The 24,917-nt window shown below is 46.4% G+C and overlaps 1 protein-coding gene across 1 annotated transcript in view; it reads left to right on the forward strand.

The window, feature by feature from the left end:
• LOC138487901 (NXPE family member 1-like) overlaps nt 1–24,551 on the forward strand; it is a 244,701-nt gene extending 220,150 nt beyond the window's left edge. The window contains exons 5-6 of the mRNA XM_069614527.1: nt 4,459–4,677; nt 22,321–24,551. Of these exons, the coding sequence (XP_069470628.1) occupies nt 4,459–4,677; nt 22,321–22,865 (764 nt within the window). The 3' untranslated portion in view covers nt 22,866–24,551. The remainder of the gene's footprint in view (nt 1–4,458; nt 4,678–22,320) is intronic.
• Nucleotides 24,552–24,917: the final 366 nt, after the last annotated feature.

Raw genomic sequence — 24,917 nt, forward strand, 5'->3', positions numbered from 1 at the left:
GGGACCCGGACCCGGTACATCCCCATTGCCAATTGAGTCCCCATAGGGCTCAATGGGAATGGGGAGGATGCTAACAATGGACCCGTTAATGACAGGTCCGTTGTTAGCATCCTGGTTCCCTCACAGGTGGCGGTAAGCATGTCTGGTCTGGACCAGACATGCTTACTGCCACCCGCAAGGAATCCCGTAATGTGGCAGCCCGGAATGAACGGTGCCGGTCCCTTACTGGCACCGTTCATTCCGTGGTGCATTCCTCGTAATGAGGCCCATTGACTTTTGGGTCTTCATCCCCTCAACTCTCATGCTGGACCTTACCAGGATATCTCACTCAGGTTGGCCCTGAATCATGCTGTGCCCATTGTCTTTGTGAATCCATGCCTACATTTTTTGTTCCCTTGCAACATTACGTGCCTCACTAACCTCTGCAACTGTTTTTGGTCTCCCCTCTGCTTCTCTGCTCTTTTCACTGTTTTATTCTCTATTCTCTTCTTCCCTCTCTTCCCCCTTCTCTCTTTCCTCCCCCCTCTTACTTTTTTTTATGCACTTACTCAATCTGATTAGTCCCGGACCTATTATGATAGTAACTTTGTTTGTTATCTCCCCTCCTCCTTACTTGTTGTCCCCTCACCCCCTCGAGCACTATCTGAAATGTCGTTAGGCCTAGTACTATAGTCGCTTGTTTTGTTCCTCTCCCCTTCTCCTCCCCTCCCCCTCACCTTGTGTAATTCTCTGGCTCTACCAGAAATGTCGTCAGGCCTAGTACAGTAGTCGCCTGTCTGTTCCAATTTCCTTCCTATTTGTGTCTTAGCACTTGCACTATCTGAATTGTCACTAGGCCGAGTATGATCGTTTTTATACATTCTTGTTGTTCACAGCCTGTAAGAATAAGAATGTTTTACATTTTTCCCTTGTTCTTTTCCCTTGTTCCCTCCCTTTGTCGTGAAGCGCTTTGAAACACATTGTGTATAGGCGCTATATAAATAAACCATCATATATCATATCAACCTCTACATTGCTTCTCATGATGGACACTGCTTCCCTGTCAGGATGTGGAGCGATTCTGGGAAAGCTGAAAACAAGAGGCACGTGGTCAGAACACGAAACACACCTCCACATCAATGTGCTGGAGCTCAGAGCCATCCAGTATGCACTGAAATCCTTCCAACCAATCCTAACAGGACAGGTTGTCACAATTCAGACCGACAACAAGACCTCCATGCACTACACCAACAAACAGGGGGGTACAAGATAAGCAATGGTCTCTGCAGAAGCTTTGAGAGTGGTCCCTCAAACACAGGTTACATGTCGAGGCAGAGCCTCTCTCAGGAAAGAACAATGTCTTAGCGGAAACAGTTAAACTGAGATTTTTCTTCCTCCATGAATAGGAGCTTGACGAAGGTGAGATCAGCCGAATCTTTCACAGATGGGGTCGCCTACAGAACAACCTGTTTGCGACCAGCGACAAGGAGAAATGTTTTTGCTTTGCCTCCTGATATCCGTAGAAGAACTTGCTGGGGGATGCTTTCTCCCTAACATGGACGGCACAGTTCCTTTACACCTTAACACCAATACCACTACTCGCCCCAGTACTGAGGAGGGTGAAAGCACAGCGATGTCGGATGATTCTCATAGAACCAGCATGTTCCTGGCAAGTATGGTATCTGACCCTACTGCAACTGATAGAGGACACTCCCGTTCGTCTCAGGGCACATCAGTTCTTGTTGACCCAGCAGGAGAGGAAAAATCATTCATCACAAACCAGTGGCTCTCTCACTCAGGGCCTGGTTCCTGAACAACAGAAACACACCAATTTAACACTACCCTGCGAATGCTGGGACATCATTTGTGCCCGGAGGCAGACATCAGTCCAGAGTCAGCAGTCAGACAAGTGGTCATGCGTCACCTATTTAAGTAAGGTAGCAGCAGCCATTGTTCGTCCCTCCTTTCCTTCAGTTTTCAAGTATGCATTGGGGTATAGGTACTGTGATTAATCTGATTTTGTCATCACTCCTTTCCCTGAGGTAGCTTCTGTTCATGTTGCCAGGGGATGGCAGCCACTACCTTGATCCTGACCGGGGGGAAAACTATATGAGGGAGTAACACATGGGTGGAGCCGACCCTCAGTGGAATGACACATCATCAGAGAAAGTCACGCACCCTATTCCCTTTTAGGGATGTTCCCTCCCTTCCTCATGCTCGTATGGCCTATCGTAACATTCTTCCTCAGCCACTTGCCAAGTCTACTTCAAGTATTCTCCAATATCACATAATGAACAGTATGACAACAACTGAGACGAGCAAGAGGTGAGGAGCATTGATGATTACTCCTAAGGAGAACCACTGTCAGCGGCCTAGTTACTGGGGAAATTTTATTGGGCCGACATGGTTTAAAACCATGCCAGGAAGAGAAGCATGAAGTTCTCCAGCTCAGGATTAAGCGAGTTACAGCAGCGTTGCGGAAAGCCAAGCAGCTACCTGGAGCGAGATGGCAGCCAGTAAGTGACAAGTCCTAGCAGGAGAGTATACTAGGCAAAGCCAAGTGTTTGAAAGAAACTGCACAGAAGTCCTGGCAGGAGAGTATACCTGCCAAAGCCAAGTGTGTGCAAGAAGGTGAACAAGACTGTATCCAAGACCTGACAGGAGAGTATACCAGGCAAAATCAAGTGTGTGTGAAGAATTATAGTAAAAGGAGAACCTCATGGAAGATCCATGTCCTTAAGATTTTGAATTGTTGTAAATGTGGAAAAGAGCCTGGCAGGGAAGTATACCAGGTGGCTTGCGAGTCTGGGACCCGCACCCAAATTGTAATACAGCAAAAAGAGAATCCAAAAGAAGACATATGCCCTTAGAATTTTGAACTGTCTTGATGTGAAGAGAAACCTGTAGAAGGCAGCCGTTTCATTTGCAACAGTGAACCCACCAAGAAGAGGGAGTTATCCTCTTGGGTTAAAGAACTTGGTTATTCTTTGTTTGAACTTTTTTGTTTTGGCGAAAAGGAATCCAGGGAAGAGAACTATTCACTGGAACTGTGAATATTCTCCACTTGGATCTTTTTGGTTGGATGTATACTTTTGTTTTGGATTTGAACATTTGTGCACTTTCTGAATCAGAGACAGTGGGCCACATTCTGAGTGTGACGGTCCGGTAACAACGGTGCCGGTAAGCCTACCAACACTGTTGTGATCGGACCAGCACACTTCGCCTCTGCTTGTGCTTGCCGTCCCGCCCACCAAGGTCTGACCTGGCGGGCAGAACGGCACCCGCCCGCAGAGTTTCACAGAAGCACCGGCACTGTCCTTAACGGTGCCAGTGCTTCTTTGCTCCCCATTCCCATTGAATCCTATGGGACTCAAATGAGAATGGGTATTTATATTTACCGGCGCCTGACTTCTCAGAACGCCGAGGTCGTAATACCCCGGTGTTACCGTGAAGTCAGGCACCAGTAATATGTGCAGTCCGGTGGCAACCTGCCGGTTTTACCGGCACGGTCACCGCCAGACTTGTAATGAGGCCCAATGTCCTTCACACATTAGGGTTAGTTTTGGAGTGTGAGGGCCAGGATAGGATTTTGGACACAAGACATATTTTTGCTTTGAACATCTTGACAATGGACAGACCCATTTGTTTTGGTAAGGTAGGAAAACTAACCCCTAGAGTAGAGATAGTGAGGCATTTTTCAACCCCTTTTATCATTTAATAAAAGTTTAGAACTAAAACACGAGTCACCTGTGTGCATGTTTCATTCCTATCTCTACACAGTACTATTCATGGTACTTTTGTTGACCTATGTGTGTTTCAGTAACTAAAGTGACATGCTTCCACTGCCTGCTATTTTATTCAAGCATGTGAATCTATGAAAGATCCAATGCTGGAAAAGTTGTTGTTACTTACCTGTAACTGTATTCCTCCAGCATCAGTAGTGCACGCCCATATCCGCTAGGAGGATGCTCCAAGGCCAGGCAGTCATCATATAAGCAGTCTCACATGGCTGGAGCTTAATCCCTGCCACTTCATTGGTTGGGGTCTTAAAGGACCAAAATGAGGTGGAGGGATTACATAAGTGAGTGCCTTTTCAGGCATAATGGGCAATCTATTTTCATTTTCCTATCGAAAAATGCATTATATGTTATTTTAAAATTATTGAGGATTCCCAGTCTGATGACGGGGAATATTCAAGCATGTGAATCTATGAAAGATACCAATACTTGAGACACACAGTTACAGGTAAGTAACAGAGACTTCTTCATCATTTGAATTCTCAGACTTGTAATGCTGGGTCCCTTCAATTAAATAAAATGAGCGAAAGTAAAAACTAAAATGAAAACAAACAACGGGACTGGAACAAGTTAACCCTGGTGATATGAGTTATTTGGTACTAGTAGCAAAAGAGAACTTCCTCTATTCTTAGAACATTTTAAAACATGTGGTGTCAGCTTAAACTGTTTATTATTATTTCAGTTCCTGATCGTCGAGTGAAAGAAAAATGCAAGGTTGGCACAGAATTCCCATTCCCTGGTGGCTACTTCTTAAACAACATTTGGAATCCCATTCCTTGTGAAATGACATCTTTCAAATCCCCAAAACAAATTAAAGACTGTCTACAAGGGAAGAAGGTGTTCCTCATCGGAGACTCAACACTGCGTCAGTTCATTAAACACTTTGTGGAAACTATACAGAGTAAGGTTATCTTTTTGACATATCATTTAAGGAATGTCACTGGTGTAATTTGGAGGTTCTCCAGAAACAGTCACTGGAATAAGATTGTCTTTCTTGGGTTTCGCAAACCATTTGTCATTGCTGGATGTTTAATGAAACACAATGAATACTGCCCTACACGTGACCTTTGTCTAAGTAAATACATCCCAGACAAATTCATGTTGAATATGTTGAAATCTTGTATGTCTCTCTTCACACCACTACTCCTGTTTAATTGGTGGTATAGGAAATGTCCTAAACGTACTTGTACTGCTGTTTGATGGCCCGGAACTTTTGATCTGTGAAATTTTTTTATGGACATTGAATATTTATTTACTTTCGTATCCTCTACAGAAAGGTACATCCAAACAGATGTATACAAATATTGGAATGTGGTTTATAAAATGTCTCATATACAGGTGCCCTCATCATAGTAAAAATATAGTTTGCATATTGACACCTTATTACATCAATATGACCACTATTCCAGGGGATAATCTCATTAGACAGTTCCATCAGTGGCAAACAACGCCTGGGGTAACCATCTATGCCAAAATAACTGCCATTGAAAATCTTATGTTCATCCATTTCAAGCAGACTAAGAAACACAGTGGACAGAAATACCACAGGTGGCAAAATACTGCCCAACTCACCTGATCTAACATGGCAGCCAAACTCTCTTAGAATCTTAAGAAATAGAATCGAGCCACAATCACCCCTAAATCCCACACACCAGCTGCTACTTATAAAGAGTGGTGTTCAAGGTTTTTGCACCATCATAAAGCCCTTTGGAGAAAAGGCATACAATAGCTTCACACCCGAACTGCCAATACCTTATACTGGTGAGCTAAGATCTTATGACACCTTTCAAATCTAGCAACAGATTTCTAGGTGGAAGAAAATATACTGGAATAACACTAAAATCTCAAGGTTCACATCTCTGGGACAACCTGGCCCTGCACTCTGGCAACAAACGCACTACTGATGATTCATGAAAAAGCTTAAACCCTGCTCTTTTACTGACCAATTTAACCAATATTTAATTTGCTCCAGTACCCATTTCTGCGATCAGGAACCTCACCTCATCAAACACTGGCTATCAAACTGTCCAGAAGATGACCAAAGTGATGCTTTTGGCTAGTATAAACATCCAAAAGCCAACATTGCCTCATCTGATCAGCCTATCACCATTAACGACTCATGAACACTGTCAGGCAGAATCCTGTGCAGTTCCCTTAGGGAACACTGCAAAAAGATTAAGACCACAGGAGTAAGCAGTAAACCCAATTGGTAGCAGTCCGCACCACCCAGATTTACCTGGTAGCTGTGGCTGAGCAGTCAGACCTCTCTCATGAAGAGTAGGGCAGTAAATAGAGTATACACAATAGGGCTAAAAACACAGTAGAGCAAACAAACACTGACCAGAGCTTTGTATAAAAAGTATATAATTATTTATTTAAAACACAATTTAGGCAATATACTAGCACTCTAAATCAAAAGCAAGTTAAAACACAGTCAGGTAAAGTATACACACCTCCCTTGATAACTATTAGACAAGTCAGAGTTAAAACACCACGATTTGTTAAACAGATGTGAGCGCGTAACCTGATGGCACTCCGATAGTTCAGTTAAGGGGAGAGAAAAAGGCGGAGCATAGAAATAAAACAGGTCACAACACTTTTAGGAGTTCTCAGCAAGGGAATAACGGCAGTATACACTGTAGAGCCAAAGTTCATAGGCCAGGCCCACTTTAAATGGAGCAAAGCGAAATGTGCCCAGGATCACACGGTTTAAAATGCACAAAAAGTATTTGTAGAATGTTCAAAAGAGGTTGGGGCAGTTCAAGAAGGTAAAGTTAGAAGGTCTGGGGCCAACCCAGTTGGAAAGCCAAGGATTTAAGGGTCACCTTGGGCAAACCGAAGAAAGGGAGGCCAGGCAGGACACAGTACCTTAAAGAGAGAGGAAGCTCCCGCGGTGGCAGTTGTTTCTGGCAGTGGTTCAGTTCGTTGTTTCTACCAGGGGAAGAGAGGATCCCGTCGAGGAGGAAACGTGAAGTCGTTGCACTGCACAGGGATGAAACCAGCCACGGAGTTCGTCGATAAAAGGTGCGTTCCTTTTATCCGTGGTCAAAGTGGTGAAGCCTGGCTATTCGGCCGCCGGGGTGCTTGGCACGGGCACTTCAACCAAGAGACGTCTTTGGAAGGCGAAAGGGGCAAACTTGTTGGTCCCACCAGCTCAGAGGAAGAAGACTTGTCCAGCAGAAGATCTTCTCTTGTCGTTGGGAAAGTGGTGAGGTAGTTGTAGCAGGGCTTCACCGGTGGTGTCGTCGTTGCAGATGGCTCAGCTTCTTCCCTCTTCGGATTCATAGGTCCTGTGGCGACTTCTGAAGTTCCAGTCCCAAAGGCCCTGCTTTTATGCAGAAAAACCCCCATTCAACAGCCTAGCTGTCACTCAAACATGCTAAGTGGTGAGCCGGGGGGCTCACCACTGGGCCAATCAGGAGAGAGTGCGACTTGAGTTGCTAAGGCAACGCAGTCCAGGGTGCCAATTCCCATCCCCACATATCCTGTGGAACCCAGACAGAGTGGCACCATTTGGAGGGCTTCTGTGGAGAAGCCCGCCAAAAAGTGGAACAAAGTGCTCAACCTTGGTCAGAGTTACAGAGACGGACACGAACGCCATTTTAGAAAAGAGTTCTGGCAAAAAGACCCAACCGTTAATTTAATATTAATAAATCTTTAACATTGCACCAAAAAGTGGTGCGTTTAAAATCAATGGAGAAATCCCATAGAGAATATTCCGGTGGAATATTTCGCGTAGTAACCACTGCCACCAGCCAGGAACTGGACAAGGGGGGACTGGAAAGTGTCCCATTGAAAACAGACCCAGGGGCAATATAATTAACCCCTTCCAGTACTTCCACAATATGATGGTTTGTACTGGTTCTGTTCACAATTTTGTACTTGTAAAGTCAATGGTGACTTTACATGCCCTGGGAGACAGTAGTCAGTCCCAGGACATGGAGTCTATGTTTGGGGGTCACTATGACACCCCTGTGTTACTGCACTGAGGGTGCTGTGTAACACACACATAAAAAATAGATGATACCCTATGGAGTAAAAAGAAAACCCCATAGCCCATTAGCACACAAAGAGTCAAAGACATACCTCAAATCATGCCTAAGAGTGGGAAGAAAGAGTCTCACTCTTAGCAGGAGAAACACAAACCCCAAAAATCCAGCAAAACTGCTGGGGTCTCACTAGGTTTGGGAAATTAGCCTTATAAGAGAATTCTCCCTAACGAACACATAAATGTTGCCTGAGGCATGAAAGATCACAATGGAGGTCAGTGGTTTGAAGTTGCATTTGGCAAGGTTTGTTGCTCTGATGATGGGTTGAGAGTTGGACAATACAGTATACCTCTAAAACAGGATACTTTGTAATTTCACTTTGATCTGTGGAAGGTTTTCCGTTAACTGGAGTAACAGAGCAGCAACAACTCAATGGATAGGGGAAGGGACCAACAACAACAACTGTCTTGTTAATAGGTTTCCTTGTTGCTTAGGAATGGTGAAGGGGAAAGAAGGCCACATTTCTCTTTGTCTGCAAACAATCTGTCCTTCTCATTCACACCCTTCCAGGCGCAATGCAATGCAATGTGACTGGGTCTAGCATAGCATGACATTTGAATTTTGGAACCGTCTTGGTGCCAGGCACTGCAAGAGAGAGGTAAGGGTTGGAGGTAGAAGGAAAAGCAGGCGATGTAAAATGTGAAAACTGAGATGTTATTGCATGCAGATTCCAAGCACTAGTTATCGGTTTGCTAGTCAGGTTTTCAGCAAGTTGGTTAGCATATGTTGTGTGCGCTGCCAGAGGAGTGCCCAATGGGTTGTAATCCTCCTCACTTGGTTACCAGTAAACTCTTCCATGTGAGCATCAATTGCCAGCCTTATACCCATTTATCCTTAAAGAAAACCACTCCTTCCATGTGTAGCCTATGTCTATACACTGCTGCTTGCCCCTCCACATAATTAGAACTCTGGGCAGTAGACAGAGCTGTAAAAATTACCTTGTTCTTTCATTCCCTTTTCACCCCAACATCTGCTCCCCCACTTTCTGGAAACTTTATCAGTTTAATTGCAGCCACCTCCTAGTGTCAACCCTTTTCTTTTCACATAGGTGTCCTCATATATAGAAGTTTCAGCTTCACCTCACTGTAAGTTTATTGAGTGTCCTAGGCCATTCCTTGCACCTTGCATAAAGCTAGGTGCACTAGGGAGTGTGCCTCTGTTGGTGTTATTTCTCATGTTATAAACAGTCTGGGTATGTCTGTTGCATGGAGGATCAATAAGCAAACAAAAGAGGGCTTGCTCGATTTCTCCCTTCTAACCACTCTCAGATTCCTGTGCCACAAATTGTCATCTGCAGGGAGGTGAACATGCTTCTAATGTTCTCCGCAGCAAAAGGGATACCCATGGTGTGTTTCTCAAGGTCATAGATCCACTTGCCTGCTCTTGCAGTGAGGGAGGGCAGTGAGTTCATTAAGTTCTGCCAATCCATGTGTGGCCATGGTATGTGCTGTGGTCCCCCCACCCCTTCTGAAGCAGTTGCAATTGTGTTCCCTTTGACTTGGGTCAGGCTCCCCGTAGTTGCCTGTTAGGAAAGATTTCGTAATTGTAGGGAATTTTCCTTCCATGTGGCAACCCCTAAACTTTTTGCTATTGTTTTTAACCTTGTTCTTGACTTTGCCAGAGAAGTACAGCCTTCTGCCGCACTTCTCTGGGCTTTCGCTCCTTTTCTTACGGGGAAACTGACATGCCCTTAAGACAGTCAGTACCGGGGAACACTGTTTCCCGTAGTTTCTTCTATCGTGTTGCGGCTTTAGTGCAACATGACACAAGAGGGCACTGTAAGCTAAGTTACAGCTCTCTTGGGTCTCTAGCCTTCTACAGACCCTAGATACTCTTTTAGGATGGTATTTGATCGGTGCAAGTCATTCAGGGACTCGAATGGTGGCAGCGATCGTTTTGTTTATTTTGAGCTCCTTTTGGCGTTCTGAGCACGTTTTTGCACTGAACCCAAAATGGTGGCCTGGCTCTCCAAAATGGCCAGACCACGAGGCTCCTTTGTCTTGTCCACTGACCGTCTTGCTCCCTTCACCTTCCCCAGGTCGGGCGACCCGGGGCCTTCCTTATTTGGGCATGTACTTTCCCGCGAAACGTGGTTGCTTTCGCAGGCTTCTACATGTCGTTTGTGTGCCTCCAGGGTGTGGGCTGGGATGTCTGGTCCCAATACACATCCTGGGTGCCAGAGAGTCTGGGGTGGTGTGAATGCCTGGGACCACCGTGGTCCGTGATTGGTCCACGTATGGTATGTGTGTTGATGAGCGGATCTCCCATTGGCTCCCCTCCGTTTTGGCGCGAAGGGAACCGTGGATAAGAGGGAGCTGGAAACACCACTACCAGGTCGATCTCTGGAGTTCTCATGAACGAAGGAATACAGGAGCCAAGTATCCTGCAACCAAGAGGCTGGACGGAGGAATCGCTGGTGACCCGCTGAAGGAATCCTCCTTTGCACTGCTGTCGTCCTGTGAAACCCTTTCCTCCTTGGATCGAACCAGAAGGCCTGCACTGGTGCTTCGACCTTTGGAATAGCAGGAACAGCTATTCCCGGCGACTTCATCATCTCCTGCCAAGTAAGCCTTCGGAAGTGTCTCTGGGCCATCCAGTTGACTGACCAGCTTACAAGGGAGTCCTGCTCTGTAACTGCCGCCAGGTTGTGTTGTATTTCGAGTCCTTGTCACTCTCCCACGCTTCGTACACTTGGCGTTCCCAAGTCTGAAGGGAGGAGTGTACATTTGGCTTGAATACACACGGCCGCTCCGTTGTCCTGCTGCGGCAACAAAACTGTGCTGGTTTCGTCGATTGGGACGTCTTTTTGCTCTACACGACTACGAGGCGTTCCCTGCTCTTCTGAACCTGCCAGCTGCTGAAACAAACGTGGAGAAGCCTGGGTCTGCTTGCTTCGGGGACCGGTGAGTAGTTTAGCTAGGATCTGGTCGCCCTCCTGCAGTATCCCATTGCTTTTCCCTGCTGTGTAAAAACAGCACCCTTTTGGCCGTACTCGCGCTCTGCTTCTGCCCGCTGTGGAGGCTGCGCTTGAGTTGCGGAACCTGTTCTCCTTCTGCTGTGCACTAACCCGAACTGCCTGACTTCCTCCGAAGAGCTTCCCCTTTTGCCCGTTGGCACCGGCGTGGCAGGTACTTTGAGCACAAGGCTCCACTCTTCGCAGGGCTCGGACTTCCATCTAGTTAGGTGCCTCTAAAGGCGAACTGAGTCAAAAGCGTTATCGCACTGCCTGTTTTCCTTTCCTTTCAGGTGGACTACATATTTCGTGCTTTAAACGCTTGCGACTGTGTATTTGTATATATATTGTGTTGATATGGTATGTGTTGGTTTAATATTGTGATATTGTGATTTTCTCGCTACGGTCGTTGTTTTAAAGGCCTTAAAATAAATGTGTATCTATTTTTGATATAACAACTGTTTGGAGTAGTTTGTAAGCGCTCTTGCTTTGTGTGCTTATTGCGGGCTTTCAGTCACCCTCACCCCTCTTGAGACCTAGTCTTGACCGCCGCGATCGCTACCTTGATTGGTCTGGCTTGTCCAGAGGTTACCCTGTTCCAAGTAATTAGGTTGGCCTTCTGAACTTCTGCGCCACCAGGACAGAGTTCAGAAATCCGTCTTAACAAATTGGTGTACAGCGGTGGGATACGACTGAAGGTATCCAGTGTTGCGCTCGAACTAAGGCATTTCAGGTTATTCCAAACAGTACACGTAGTGAATTGTTGTAATATAACTTTAAAAAGGCCATAGTCCTATCAAACAGTATGGAAGCAAATACCTTGTTAACTTTAAATGCTTCCAAATCAGAAACGCTGAAAAAGATGTGTGCGGAGAGAGGTGTTTCCTCTCAAGGCACAAAATTGGAAATGATCCAGAGAATCGTGGCGTGGCAAGAAGCGCAGCTTGACGCTATAACTTCCGAGGACAGTGCAGAAGGTGGTGGGGCTGCTCTCACTGGCAGAACCGACGGTTCTGCCGCTGCACTGATCCATCGCGACCACGAGGACAGGGAGGATGTAATGTCTAATGTTTCCTCTGCCAGTGTTGATGGGGAGGCTATGCTTGAATTCAAGAAGCAAGAGCTGCGGTTTAGGCAGCAGGAGCTTGAATTCAGCATAGCCAAACTAAAAATCGAACAGGCAGAAAAACAGAAAGACAGGGATCACCAGTTGGAACTGGCCAAGCTTCAGGTTGCAAATGGATCCAAGGGTCCTAGACATGGGTCTGGGGCTTCCTCTCATCCACGGTTTCCGAAAGATCTGCTCAATGTGTATGAAGAAAGGAATGACATTATGGACTGGCTGAATGCGTTTGAGTATGCATGCGAGGTCCAGGAAGTTGACAATGCTGATAAGATTGCGTGGTTGCTCAGTAGACTGCCCCATTCTGGCTGCAGTGCCATTATGGAAATGTCGAAGGCTGAGCGGGCTGATTTCGCAATGTTAAAGCAAACTCTCATTTTAAAGTTTGGGAAGACTCCGGCCCAATATTTAAAGCGTTTTCGAGAGTATAAGAAAAAGGAAGGTGGTACTTGGGTATCTTATGTCGCTGAATCTTTGAAAAACTTAACTGGCTGGGTCGAAGGTTATAAGGTTTCTACCTTCGAAGGCATGATCAATCTGGTCATGCTGGAACACATTTTTGCTTCTTCTTCCCCGGAGCTTAAGCAGCATTTGGCCGATTCGAAGGAGATAGATCCTAAGAAGCTGGCCATTGCAGCAGACTTATGGGTGTCACATCGAGTGTCCCATAAGGACAAAACTCATCCTGGTAAGCAGGAGGAAGGGAAAAAGTCCAAAGATATGGAGGGTGGGGAATCTGCTAAATCTTCTTCCCATAAGGGCCACAAAAAGAAAAACAAGGGTAAGACACAAGAGAACTCACAGGGTAGTGGAGGTCCGCCTCCAAAACAGAACTCTGGTTACAATAAGCCTCCCTATGTAAACAGACCCACTGGGGCTTGTTTTTCTTGTGGAGCAACTGACCATGTGAAGGGGGATCCCCGTTGTAAGGTTAGACCTTTGGGGGCCCACTCCGCTAATCTGGCCTTCTCCTCCTACGAGGAAGAAGAGATTACAGGAGCATCCTTCTCCTCAGACTCATTTCCCAGCGGAATAGAGGCTGAGGTAGTTTTAGTGTCCCTGGGTTCCTGGGAGCCTAAAGTCGCAGAGGCTTATGCTAGGATTCCGGATAATACCAAGCACTACTTTAAAGACAGTGTGCTGATCAATGGAGTGGATACTCCAGCTCTTAGGGATAGTGGGTGCAGTCGAACTGTAGTGGATTCTACCTTGGTAGACTCAGAGGCAGTTGCCAGAGCTACTCTGATGCCCACTAAGTTGGCTGACGGCCCCCTCCGTATGTTTCCCGTGATCCCTGTAAATCTTACTTTAAATGGTACAGCAGTCAGGATTCCAGTGAGCATTCAGAGAAACGTCCCGGGAAAGGTCTTGTTGGGCAATGATCTCAAAGCTTTAGGGCTCGTAGGAGACACTGCCGAAAGACCCTACACACGGTCTCAAGCACGGGCAGCATTGGCCAAGTCCAATACGCCGCCCCAGCCGAAGGGGAAACCCAAGGCGAAAGGAGTCTACAAGTCAAGACGAGGGAAAGAGAATATTCCCCCGAGCTCGCCTACCACTGCGGTGGAGGAAGTTGGTCAATCGCCCGGGACTGACGAGGAGGTGGCGATGCCTGAAGTATTCGACCCCAACGATCATCCTGAACTAAAAGACTTGTTAGTTGAAGGAGGTCCTGATAGGGACGAATTCAGTAAAGGCCAACGTGAGTGCCCATCTCTGGAAGGCCTAAGGAGACAGGCCTGCTCCCAGCTTGAGGGTGAACCTCCTGGGAAGCATAGGATTTATTGGGAAGGTGGACTCCTGTATAGTGAGCCCACAGAGTCTACAGAAGGAGACCATAGGAGGTTGGTGGTTCCCCTTGCTGTTAGGCCCTTCCTCCTGCAGTTGGCGCATGAAGTTCCCCTTGCTGGTCACCTTGGTATGAAGAGGACCAAGCAAAGGTTATCCATGCACTTCTACTGGCCCAAGATGGGGGTGCAAGTAGAAAGTCACTGCAGGAGTTGTGCCTCCTGCCAGTTGTCTGGTAAGGTTGGCGCGACAATCCAAGCTCCGTTGGTACCGCTCCCAGTTGTGGGGGTACCATTTGAAAGGGTAGGGATCGACATCGTTGGTCCCCTTGACCCGCAAACATCCTCGGGCAATAGGTTTATCCTGGTGCTGGTCGACCATGCAACCAGGTATCCTGAGGCCATCCCATTGAAAACTGTAACTGCCAAGTCAGTTGCAAAAGCTTTACTCGGCATATTTACTAGGGTTGGCTTCCCTAAAGAAGTTGTGTCAGATCGTGGCAGCAACTTTATGTCGAAGTATATGCAGGCTATGTGGAAAGAATGTGGGGTCACCTACAAGTTCTCTTCTGCATACCACCCCCAGACCAATGGTCTGGTGGAACGTTTCAACAGAACGTTAAAGAGCATGATTGGGGCTCTGGAGGAGCCCCAGAGAAGAAAATGGGATCTTCTTTTACCATGCCTACTGTTTGCCTACCGAGAGGTACCACAGGAGGGTGTTGGCTTCAGCCCCTTCGAACTTCTGTTCGGTCATCCCGTACGGGGACCCTTAGCCATCGTCAAAGAGGGATGGGAGATGCCCACTCCCCCTGTTACTACCAATGTAGTTGACTATGTGCTAGGGCTCAGAAAACGGATGGTACTTCTGATGGGCTTGGCTAGTGATAAATTGAAGGCAGGGCAAGCGCTGGTGAAACATTGGTACGACCAGAAAGCTTCCCTCATCAACTTTACACCTGGTCAGCAAGTCCTGATCATGAATCCAATAAGGCCTCGAGCTTTACAGGACAAATGGTCAGGCCCTTACACAGTGGTGGAGCCCCTGGGTGAGGTGAACTATTTAGTGGACCTTGGAAGGCCTGGACAGGCTCCAAAAGTGTTCCACGTGAATAGGCTGAAGGCTTTCGTCCCAAGAGTCGAAATCGCAGCACTGCTACTGGCTTCAGATGTTGAGGAAGAGGAGTCAGAACCTCTCCCCGACCTGTTCCAGAGCGGTCCTTCAGATAGCTCAGTTGAGGGTGTCCGAGTGGCCCCTCACCTGACTTCTGATCAGCAGGCTGAGGTGAAAAGTTTGCTTAGGCAGTTTTCCCCCCTGTTTTCACAGTCGCCTGGTTTGACACCTTGGTGCAAACATAACATTGACACAGGAGACAGTGTACCTACCAAAAGTAGGGGATACAGGATGTCGGATAAAGTACGGTCTTATATTAAGACCGAGGTCAACAAGATGTTAGACCTTGGGGTGATTGAACCCTCTAGTAGTCCTTGGTCCAGTCCTGTGGTTTTGGTTCCAAAAGCAGGCACTTCTGAATTGAGGTTCTGCGTGGATTACAGGGCTCTGAATGCTGTCACCAAGACAGATGCACACCCCTTGCCTCGAACAGATGAGCTGGTGGATACTTTGGGTGCCTCCAAGTACCTCAGCACTTTTGACCTCACTGCTGGCTATTGGCAAATAGCTTTAGCAGAACATGCCAAGGAGAAGACAGCATTTTCTACTCCAGACGGCCTTTACCAATTCCGGGTAATGCCGTTTGGATTGAAGAATGCACCTGCCACTTTCCAGAGGCTTGTGAATCATGTGTTGAATGGGTTGGACAAATTCTGCCTTGCATATCTGGACGATATAGCAGTTTTCAGTGCCACCTGGGAAGACCATGTGAAACACCTCAGGATTGTGTTCCAGGCTCTTCAGAAAGCCCACTTGACCATAAAGGCTAGTAAATGCCAGATTGGACAAGGCTCAGTGGTTTACCTTGGACATGAAGTAGGTGGAGGGAGGATACAGCCTCTACCCAGTAAAGTACAAGCAGTACAAGACTGGCCTACCCCCACTACGCAAACCCAAGTGAGAGCCTTCTTAGGACTCACGGGGTATTATCGCAATTTTGTGGCAGACTATGGCACCATAGCTGCTCCTCTGACTGCCCTCACAACTCCGAAGAAACCCAAGAAGGTAACTTGGACCGACGAGTGTGAGAAGGCCTTCAATGGCTTAAAAGACTCCTTGTGCCAGGCCCCTGTGCTCAGGGCCCCTGATTATCAAAGACCTTTTATCGTGCAGACGGATGCCTCTGACACTGGGATAGGAGCTGTACTATCACAAGTAGATGAGAAGGGTAAGGAACACCCTATCGGTTTTATTAGTCGCCAGCTTAAGGACAGAGAGCTCAGATGGTCCACGGTAGAGAAAGAATGTTTCTCTGTTGTGTGGGCCCTAAGGAAGCTGAGGCCCTACCTCTATGGGACCCACTTCACTGTGCAGACTGACCATAAGCCGTTAAAGTGGCTAATGAACATGAAGGGGGAGAATCCAAAGTTGCTTAGGTGGTCCATAAGTCTACAAGGCTTCGACTTCACTATTGAGCATAGGCCAGGTGTCCAACATAGCAATGCTGATGGGTTGTCCAGAATGTTTTACCGACCTGAACAAGAGACTCATCCAGGGGTGGATTAGTTCCCCCTGTCCATAGTCTGAGAGGGGCGAGTGTTAGGAAAGATTTCGTAATTGTAGGGAATTTTCCTTCCATGTGGCAACCCCTAAACTTTTTGCTATTGTTTTTAACGTTGTTCTTGACTTTGCCAGAGAAGTACAGCCTTCTGCCGCACTTCTCTGGGCTTTCGCTCCTTTTCTTACGGGGAAACTGACATGCCCTTAAGACAGTCAGTACCGGGGAACACTGTTTCCCGTAGTTTCTTCTATCGTGTTGCGGCTTTAGTGCAACATGACACAAGAGGGCACTGTAAGCTAAGTTACAGCTCTCTTGGGTCTCTAGCCTTCTACAGACCCTAGATACTCTTTTAGGATGGTATTTGATCGGTGCAAGTCATTCAGGGACTCGAATGGTGGCAGCGATCGTTTTGTTTATTTTGAGCTCCTTTTGGCGTTCTGAGCACGTTTTTGCACTGAACCCAAAATGGTGGCCTGGCTCTCCAAAATGGCCAGACCACGAGGCTCCTTTGTCTTGTCCACTGACCGTCTTGCTCCCTTCACCTTCCCCAGGTCGGGCGACCCGGGGCCTTCCTTATTTGGGCATGTACTTTCCCGCGAAACGTGGTTGCTTTCGCGGGCTTCTACATGTCGTTTGTGTGCCTCCAGGGTGTGGGCTGGGATGTCTGGTCCCAATACACATCCTGGGTGCCAGAGAGTCTGGGGTGGTGTGAATGCCTGGGACCACCGTGGTCCGTGATTGGTCCACGTATGGTATGTGTGTTGATGAGCGGATCTCCCATTGGCTCCCCTCTGTTTTGGCGCGAAGGGAACCGTGGATAAGAGGGAGCTGGAAACACCACTACCAGGTCGATCTCTGGAGTTCTCACGAACGAAGGAATACAGGAGCCAAGTATCCTGCAACCAAGAGGCTGGACGGAGGAATCGCTGGTGACCCGCTGAAGGAATCCTCCTTTGCACTGCTGTCGTCCTGTGAAACCCTTTCCTCCTTGGATCGAACCAGAAGGCCTGCACTGGTGCTTCGACCTTTGGAATAGCAGGAACAGCTATTCCCGGCGACTTCATCATCTCCTGCCAAGTAAGCCTTCGGAAGTGTCTCTGGGCCATCCAGTTGACTGACCAGCTTACAAGGGAGTCCTGCTCTGTAACTGCCGCCAGGTTGTGTTGTATTTCGAGTCCTTGTCACTCTCCCACGCTTCGTACACTTGGCGTTCCCAAGTCTGAAGGGAGGAGTGTACATTTGGCTTGAATACACACGGCCGCTCCGTTGTCCTGCTGCGGCAACAAAACTGTGCTGGTTTCGTCGATTGGGACGTCTTTTTGCTCTACACGACTACGAGGCGTTCCCTGCTCTTCTGAACCTGCCAGCTGCTGAAACAAACGTGGAGAAGCCTGGGTCTGCTTGCTTCGGGGACCGGTGAGTAGTTTAGCTAGGATCTGGTCGCCCTCCTGCAGTATCCCATTGCTTTTCCCTGCTGTGTAAAAACAGCACCCTTTTGGCCGTACTCGCGCTCTGCTTCTGCCCGCTGTGGAGGCTGCGCTTGAGTTGCGGAACCTGTTCTCCTTCTGCTGTGCACTAACCCGAACTGCCTGACTTCCTCCGAAGAGCTTCCCCTTTTGCCCGTTGGCACCGGCGTGGCAGGTACTTTGAGCACAAGGCTCCACTCTTCGCAGGGCTCGGACTTCCATCTAGTTAGGTGCCTCTAAAGGCGAACTGAGTCAAAAGCGTTATCGCACTGCCTGTTTTCCTTTCCTTTCAGGTGGACTACATATTTCGTGCTTTAAACGCTTGCGACTGTGTATTTGTATATATATTGTGTTGATATGGTATGTGTTGGTTTAATATTGTGATATTGTGATTTTCTCGCTACGGTCGTTGTTTTAAAGGCCTTAAAATAAATGTGTATCTATTTTTGATATAACAACTGTTTGGAGTAGTTTGTAAGCGCTCTTGCTTTGTGTGCTTATTGCGGGCTTTCAGTCACCCTCACCCCTCTTGAGACCTAGTCTTGACCGCCGCGATCGCTACCTTGATTGGTCTGGCTTGTCCAGAGGTTACCCTGTTCCAAGTAATTAGGTTGGCCTTCTGAACTTCTGCGCCACCAGGACAGAGTTCAGAAATCCGTCTTAACATTGCCTCCTTGTTTTAGCTAGGGCAATTTGACCAGACAGGGGTCTGCACCGTCACCTATATGGCGTTGCCTCCTCCTCGGATTCCCATCCCATTTTGTTGCCCTCTTCTCACACCCCATAACTTCTTTCTCTGCTCGCATCATCATCTACATCCTGTGACCCCTTATTTGACCTGCATATACTATCGATATCCTTGAGGGTCGGGATTGGGGGGGCTGCCAACCATTTTTCCATCACTCCTAAAGAGAATCTGTCCTGATGTCCACTAAGCAGCATGTATAGGCGTGCACTGCCCTTGCATTGTCCATGTAGGGTATTCTTAGTCTGAACTACTCATGATAGTTCCTTTTCCATTTTCTGCATTGTCTCCTCTAGCTGTCGGTGAGCCTTACTATTATGCTCCCCCCACTTCCCTGGTGCTGCCTTTTCCCCTTCGGGGGGGGGGGAGGGAGAGAACTGGGTTTTGGTATAGCCTACAGCAGGTCACAGGGGATAGGTGACAGGGCACTGGGTGATGTGGGTGGCAGGGCGCTGACTTGCATCATTTCTAAAATGTACCCCCTCCTGCTACTATAGGGAGCATTCTCGTCAGGGCCACTCCCATCTTCAAAAAACATTTTCCACAAAACTAAAATACTTTGCAGATTTTTTTCAACTGTTTCCCTTTATAAGTCGACAACAAGTATGTATGCACATGCTCTAATAGTCCCTTATTATACGTGCCTTCTTCAGGCATTCGTGTAAACATCTGGTACACCGTTCCCCACACCCACTTTTTCTGATACTTCAAAAACGTGTACTGCAGGAGTGCTTTACACATGCGCTCCAACGGCCCTCCATTTTTTAACACAAAACTATAATTACATCGGCCCAATGGCCACTCCTTTCACCAAGAATGGCAGTGTTCCTATCTCCAATATTCACCAAACTCAATTTCTTCAAACTTCTACTGACAACCTCTAAATGCCACAAAATAACACCTTTGTTTACTCAATCCCCTCAAAGATCTGACTACAAAGACCCTTTATCTGCACAATTGCTAACAATTCTTCAAAACCAATACTTGATGTGCCATTACTACCAGCCTCTAAGTAAACATATGTACAAATGCAAGTTATCATCTAATACAGCAAATATATTTACACACTGATGAAGATCACTTCCTCTCTCTCCTTGCCACGAGACAAGGGTACTTAAAACCTCCTGAAGTTCCCTTGTACCTCGGAACTCAGTCATAACCTGTCCTTTCAATATGTAGATCTTTAGGGAACACGCCATCGGTGTGCCTCTCCAAGTGTGTGTACAAGCCACTTCCTGCCAGTGGGGAGCCATGGTAGGGGCATGCAGCGGGTGCCCCGGCAATCCTGAAGGGCACTGGGATCACATCGGAGTCACCAAATGCAGACCCTTAGTCATTTACCGGGAACCATGAGTAAACATATGAGTTGCAAGAAAACCCAGTTTTAATGTAAATTAGAGCAAAAGAGAAGACATCAGTCTCATAAGACAGGAAGACGGAGAGACTCTCAACATGCCCACATTACCTTACAGTATTTAAGAACGATAAACACAAGATTAGCATACAATTAAAAAAATTGGGTATATTACAATTCTCACACCCCCATTGGCTATCACCTATCTGAGTACCTAAACACAATATACATTTTGGCATTCCATTGGCTAGTGCAATCCTAGTGACATAGTGTGTGCATCCCCCTGCAGACGCCCAAACTACATAATCAGCAGAAAAAGTGAACCTAACCCCCTTTAGGAACAAACTTGAACCAGTGAGCTTTGCTCCCATGGGACCGGTAATCTGTTTAAGCAACTTCTCATTCTCAAATCTTGCAGCCCCTCAATAAGTAACATACTTTTGTAACTATTTTAGTGTAAAATATCACTGTCTGTGACACAGTCTTCTGGCCAAGACCTCTTACTGCTTGGGAAGCAGGTGGCCTCATGAGAAGCGTAGTTAAGGCTCCTTCTCTTGAGGAATTAATTATAATATTTGTGTGTGTTCGGACACCACCCTACCATGTACCCAGCAGTCGTAGACTTGACAGGAGGCAGTAGAACTACAGCCTGTGCTAACGTTTTGGCATTATTTCTACGTGAGGTCTTTGCTCACATTGGAAGAAATGTCCTCCATTGATTCTCGTGTACGTCTGCTTTGCGCCAAGGACAGGAACTATTTTCATGAAGCTCGATGTCCTGGGATCAACTTCATAAAATATACATTCAGGGTCTAATTCTTAAGACAATAGCTAGTGCATGTCCTGCACCTCCACCATGGCTCTAGCGTCATTGCTTTCTCTGAAAGGAATCAAGACTGCAATTTGATTTTAGTAGATAACAGAACATTCAGAAACAGGCCTAGTTTTGTGAACGGCAAAACCTATAACCTTAATGTCAGTAACTACTTCTAAAATAGTAGACAGCAAGCCCTGTCATCTTAGTATTAAACATAAGGCTTAATGGGACCGAATGGGATTCTTTACAGTGTTTAAGAATGATAATGAAAGTGCCTGCAGGGTCTGGTACAACAAAACGTCCTACCCTTGATCAGCTTGTCAGAGCTCCTCATGTGGGTAAAATTCACAGAGCCTATGCTTCTGTTACGTTAGTTGAGCTGATAGTGCACCCCTATCTCTACAAATGTATTGACACGAGGGTGGTTTAACAAAAGATGCACTAGTGATTACAGTGCTGTGCTTGGCTCTTACTGTAACCTTTGCAATCTCGTAGGCACTACTAGCCCCAAGCACTAAGTTATTCATGAATGTTTATGTTTGTTCTACAGGTGAATGTTCTAACTCTCCAGCGATTTTTTTTCCTTATGTCTTCCCCACCTCCTACTCTCTTTTCTAGACTAGACCTCAAGCACTAAGGTACACCGGAATGTTGTTCTGACTCCTAATGTTGTGTATTTCTAGCCCTACCGTTTCCTTCTGCTCTCCTCACCACAACACCCTCTTTTCTAGACTAGACCCCAAGAACTAACGTTTTCAAGAATGTGTAGATGTTTAGTTACGAATGTTTTGACTATACCCCTACTTTTCCTTCTTTTCTTCCCACTCCCTACCCAGGGTCGGACTGGCCTAGAGGGCTATCCTCGAAGGGCCGGCCCATTTGGCTAGTTTGGGCCACTTTTTTGGGACAATGTGGGCCTGTTGGGTGGGTTAATCTACTTTGCAGCTGATCGTGTTCGCCAGTGTTACTGACCCATTGTGCATTACAATGCACTATTTGCCACATTTTTATTGGACAAACGCAGTGTACAGCAAAAAGTGCTGAAAAGCAATTTAACATGGTTGGATACTTTTTTTTTATTCGTTCCCAGGTCTACTTTTAGCACCAGTCACACCCAGCCCATACACCTCTTTCTAGATTATCCTCAAATCATTAAAGTACTCAAGAATGTTTAAACTTGTTCTACCTGAAAATGTCGTAATGCTACCCCTATTTTTTCTTTCTGCATTCTCAATCCTGACACCCTCTTTTCTAGACTAGACATCCAGCACTAAGGTTCTCCAGAATGTCTAAAACTATCCTCCTCCTTCCCATCCACCATTCCAGATTTGATCTCCAGCACTAACGTTCATAAGAACATGTAGATCTGTTCTGTTATTGTTGTAACTCCACCCCTACCTTTCCTCTTTCCTCCCCACCTCTCGCCTATTTTTCTCCCCTTTCTATGCATGACCTGAAGTGAGGTGTGTCACAGGTTTGGCACTTTGCCAATCATCAATAAAATGAAAACGCAATACATTGCATAAATCATAGATTTCGTTTTCTCATTGTCTTTTTTTCTCTTTGTTTCACAAGTCATGGAGTACTTCAGCCACAATGAAACAGAAATGCAGTCCTGGCAAAAGACCCTGGTAGCAGTCAACATGGAAAAAAACACCATGGTTCAGTGGAAAAAACATACTGTCCCCTTTGTGAGCTTGACCTTCTACTCCGTTAAAGAGGACACTTATGCGGCACGGCAAATTGATCAAATAGGTGGTGGGGAAAATACAATAATTATTCTGACCATGGGCCAGCACTTTCGCCCTTTTCCCTTTCACATATTCATCAGGTCGGCCATCAGCGTGCGCCTAGCAATTGAGCGGCTGTTCTACAGGAGCCCGCTAACAACAGTCATTATCAAAGAGGAAAATGCCAGGGACATGGAAATTAACCAGGAGAGATTTAGTGACTTTCATGGCTATGTGCAGTATCACGCGCTGAGGAACATTTTCCGTGGGCTAAAGGTTGGTTTTGTAGATGCTCTGGACATGACGATTTCCTCTGCCAGCAACGTTATTCATCCACCACTTGAAGTCCTGGAAAACCTGATCAGCATGTCTTTAACATATGCCTGTTAATATTTAGTTCTGGGAGAACTCTATTGAAGGAACACTGAATTGCCTGATTTTTTGAAAGATTTTGATTTATTCAAATTGTTCGAAGTTTGGAATATTTAGAACCAGCGTTCTCCCAGATGTATACACAGAGTCCTGCAAATATTTAAAGCCCAATGAGACAATGAAGCTTGTATTTAAAAAAATAAAAAGTCCTCAAGTCATGGTGGTTCTACAGACACTGTAGAAAGACTACCCCCTGCTATGCCTTTGGCATATGGATAGCTGGGAGGAGGCTTCTCCTGTGTTAACATATAGTCCCTCGAATGTGTCCCTTGTGTAGGTCAATGCACGTGCTATGAACAATAGTGAAAGTCTGAATAGCTGCTGATTCAAGCTATTATTAAAAGTTGATGTGAGACTAATACTATTGCTCTTGCTTGGTTCAAGCCTCAGCCTCATTTGAGGCTATGAAAACAAATGAAGGATTTCTTTTTTCTAGGTCTATCCTAGCTCTACCTGAAGCATATAGATTGCAGCAGCTAGTCCTTTGTTTGAGCCTACACTACAGGAGGAAGTACATTCGAAAATGGCTGCCAGGCCAATCAGGAGCTTGGTCTAGCTTGTAAAGCACATATCAGGCTCAAGTGGGCCATTGAGGAGCTGTCAATACCTTACATCCCTTCAACAATTCCAAGGTACACGTGAAGACCATCACAAGGAGGCCAGCTTAGGGGAAGGAAGCACAAGGCTATATGATATCACGGGCTCTGTCTGGCAGGGTGGGTGTCTAGAGAATGAGCTGGAGGTCAGATTGTGGAGGCGGTTGGCAATCAAAAAATGTGTTTCTAAAGAAGGAATTTGTTTTAGAAGGAGATCGGGAGGAGGTTCTAGGAGAGATTGAGGCGGTGGGTGGAGAACATTAGGTGGCAGTGGTAGCAGAGATCAAGGAGGAGGTTAAAGAACATCAGATTGAAGCTGTAGAAGAGATTATTCAGGAGGTTGGAGAACATCAGGCGAGGTGTTTGGAGAGATTAAGGCAGAGGTAGGAGAGCATCAGGCAGAGATAGGAGGTGTTTAGGTGTTTGGAGAACATCAGATGGAGGTGACGGGAAAGATTAAGGAGGAGATTGGAAAATGACAGGAAGAGGTGGCAGGAGGCATTACGGAGGAGGTTGGAGAAGATCAAGAGGAGTAGGAGCAGGAGTCAGACAGAATAGCGTGGACTGAGTTGCCATGTCTGTCCCCAAGGCAGTGAGTAGGGAGAAAACCTTGATCTGAAGAGGTTGAAACCACATTTGTCGGAGAAATAAGCGTGAGGTGCAATTTCCTACTGTGGCAACACCCAAGCCCAGTTCAGAGGTTTCCTCTATTTTATGCATTTACGGAGGAAATGAACAAAGGCTAGCGGCCCTATTGGCGCATTATGTACTGGGACTGAGAATCCAGGAGTACAGAGAAATAGGGTTCCATACCCCTTAAACACGCAACAGAAGGAAGACTGTGGAAACCTTCAAAAGTGAGAGATAATCTAAGTACAGATAATTAGGATTTGGGAATCCATTAAACCTGCAACAAGGATCACGGAAGGAGATCTACAAGATTAACTCAATACAACTGTGGTTCCAAGGTGTAAGCATTGGTCTGGTAGAGGGAATCGATATTTATACACACAGCTTGGAGAAAATAAAGTTTGTTTTTAACCTCTGATTGGTGCATACAGTGGTTTAATTCATCTCTCTTGACTAGTTGACAGTGTCTCTAGTTTATTAATGATGTAAGAATATAGATAATCAACCGAATATGACTTTGCTTGGACACTATTATATTTAACCGCTCTCAATTTACTATCTTCAAATATTTATTACACAGCACGCTCCCGACACTAAAGAATGACAGGCTCCCTGCAACCATAATCTGGTTATTTGTTTTAACGTCACCTGTGAATGAGCACAAAACCCTGATTCAACCCCATGAGCAGAGTGAAGCATGGCTCAGAGTGGGCTGTTTTCCACTGTTCCCAGGCTGGTCCTCCGGAAGTCGATGGTGTGGACAGCGAATTGGTTTTCATGTGCT

This window comes from Ambystoma mexicanum, chromosome 9 (genome assembly GCF_040938575.1).
Source record: "Ambystoma mexicanum isolate Mex_15411 chromosome 9, UKY_AmexF1_1, whole genome shotgun sequence".
Lineage (NCBI taxonomy): Eukaryota > Metazoa > Chordata > Amphibia > Caudata > Ambystomatidae > Ambystoma > Ambystoma mexicanum.